This window comes from Charadrius vociferus, unplaced genomic scaffold, assembly GCF_000708025.1.
Source record: "Charadrius vociferus isolate BGI_N301 unplaced genomic scaffold, ASM70802v2 scaffold1041, whole genome shotgun sequence".
NCBI classification, from domain to species: domain Eukaryota; kingdom Metazoa; phylum Chordata; class Aves; order Charadriiformes; family Charadriidae; genus Charadrius; species Charadrius vociferus.
The window spans coordinates 1669577-1670179 of NW_009646843.1; the positions used below are offsets into that span (position 1 = coordinate 1669577).

The 603-nt window shown below is 59.4% G+C and overlaps 1 protein-coding gene across 1 annotated transcript in view; it reads left to right on the forward strand.

The window, feature by feature from the left end:
* The window catches only part of B4GALT7 (xylosylprotein beta 1,4-galactosyltransferase, polypeptide 7), a 3220-nt gene that overhangs the window by 964 nt on the left and 1653 nt on the right, over positions 1 to 603 (forward strand). The window contains exon 2 of the mRNA XM_009893772.1: positions 17 to 180. Within this exon, the coding sequence (XP_009892074.1) occupies positions 17 to 180 (164 nt within the window). The remainder of the gene's footprint in view (positions 1 to 16; positions 181 to 603) is intronic.

Genomic DNA, 603 nt, shown 5'->3' on the forward strand with positions numbered 1-603 from the left:
GCCGCCGGCGGAGGAGGAGGAGGACGAGCCGTCTTGGGGTCCCCATCGCCTGGCGCTGCTCGTCCCCTTCCGAGAGCGCTTCGAGGAGCTGCTGACCTTCGTGCCCTACATGCACCGCTTCCTGAGCAAGAAGAGGATCCGCCATCACATCTTCATCCTCAACCAGGTGGATCATTTCAGGTAGCGTCTCCCCTTCCCGCAGCGAAGGGGGTCCTTCTCCAAAACTCAGTCCCGGCTGGGAGTGCTGAGGGGGTCTCCCGCTTGTCTCTGCTGGCGTGGAGAAGCCTAGGGCCTGGGCAGCGGGGAGTCAGGGCTGGGGTGTGATGCTCTCCCCAAATTTACTCACTCTCAAACTTATAGAAGGACAAAGCGGTGTTTTTGCTTCTCTTCCTAAGCAAGAAGAGAATTATCCACCCCCAGGTATTTCAGCTTTCTCCCTGCTGTTGCAGGCCATGGCCACAAACATCTGGGGATGCTGAAATTCAGAGAAATACCTTGGGGTGTTTGGAAACACCGTCGCTCACTCCCTGCTTGCTGTCTAGTACCTGCCTGCAGCCCCGGCGGGCGCTGTGCAGCACCCCAACCGGCCTCGGGCAAGACGGG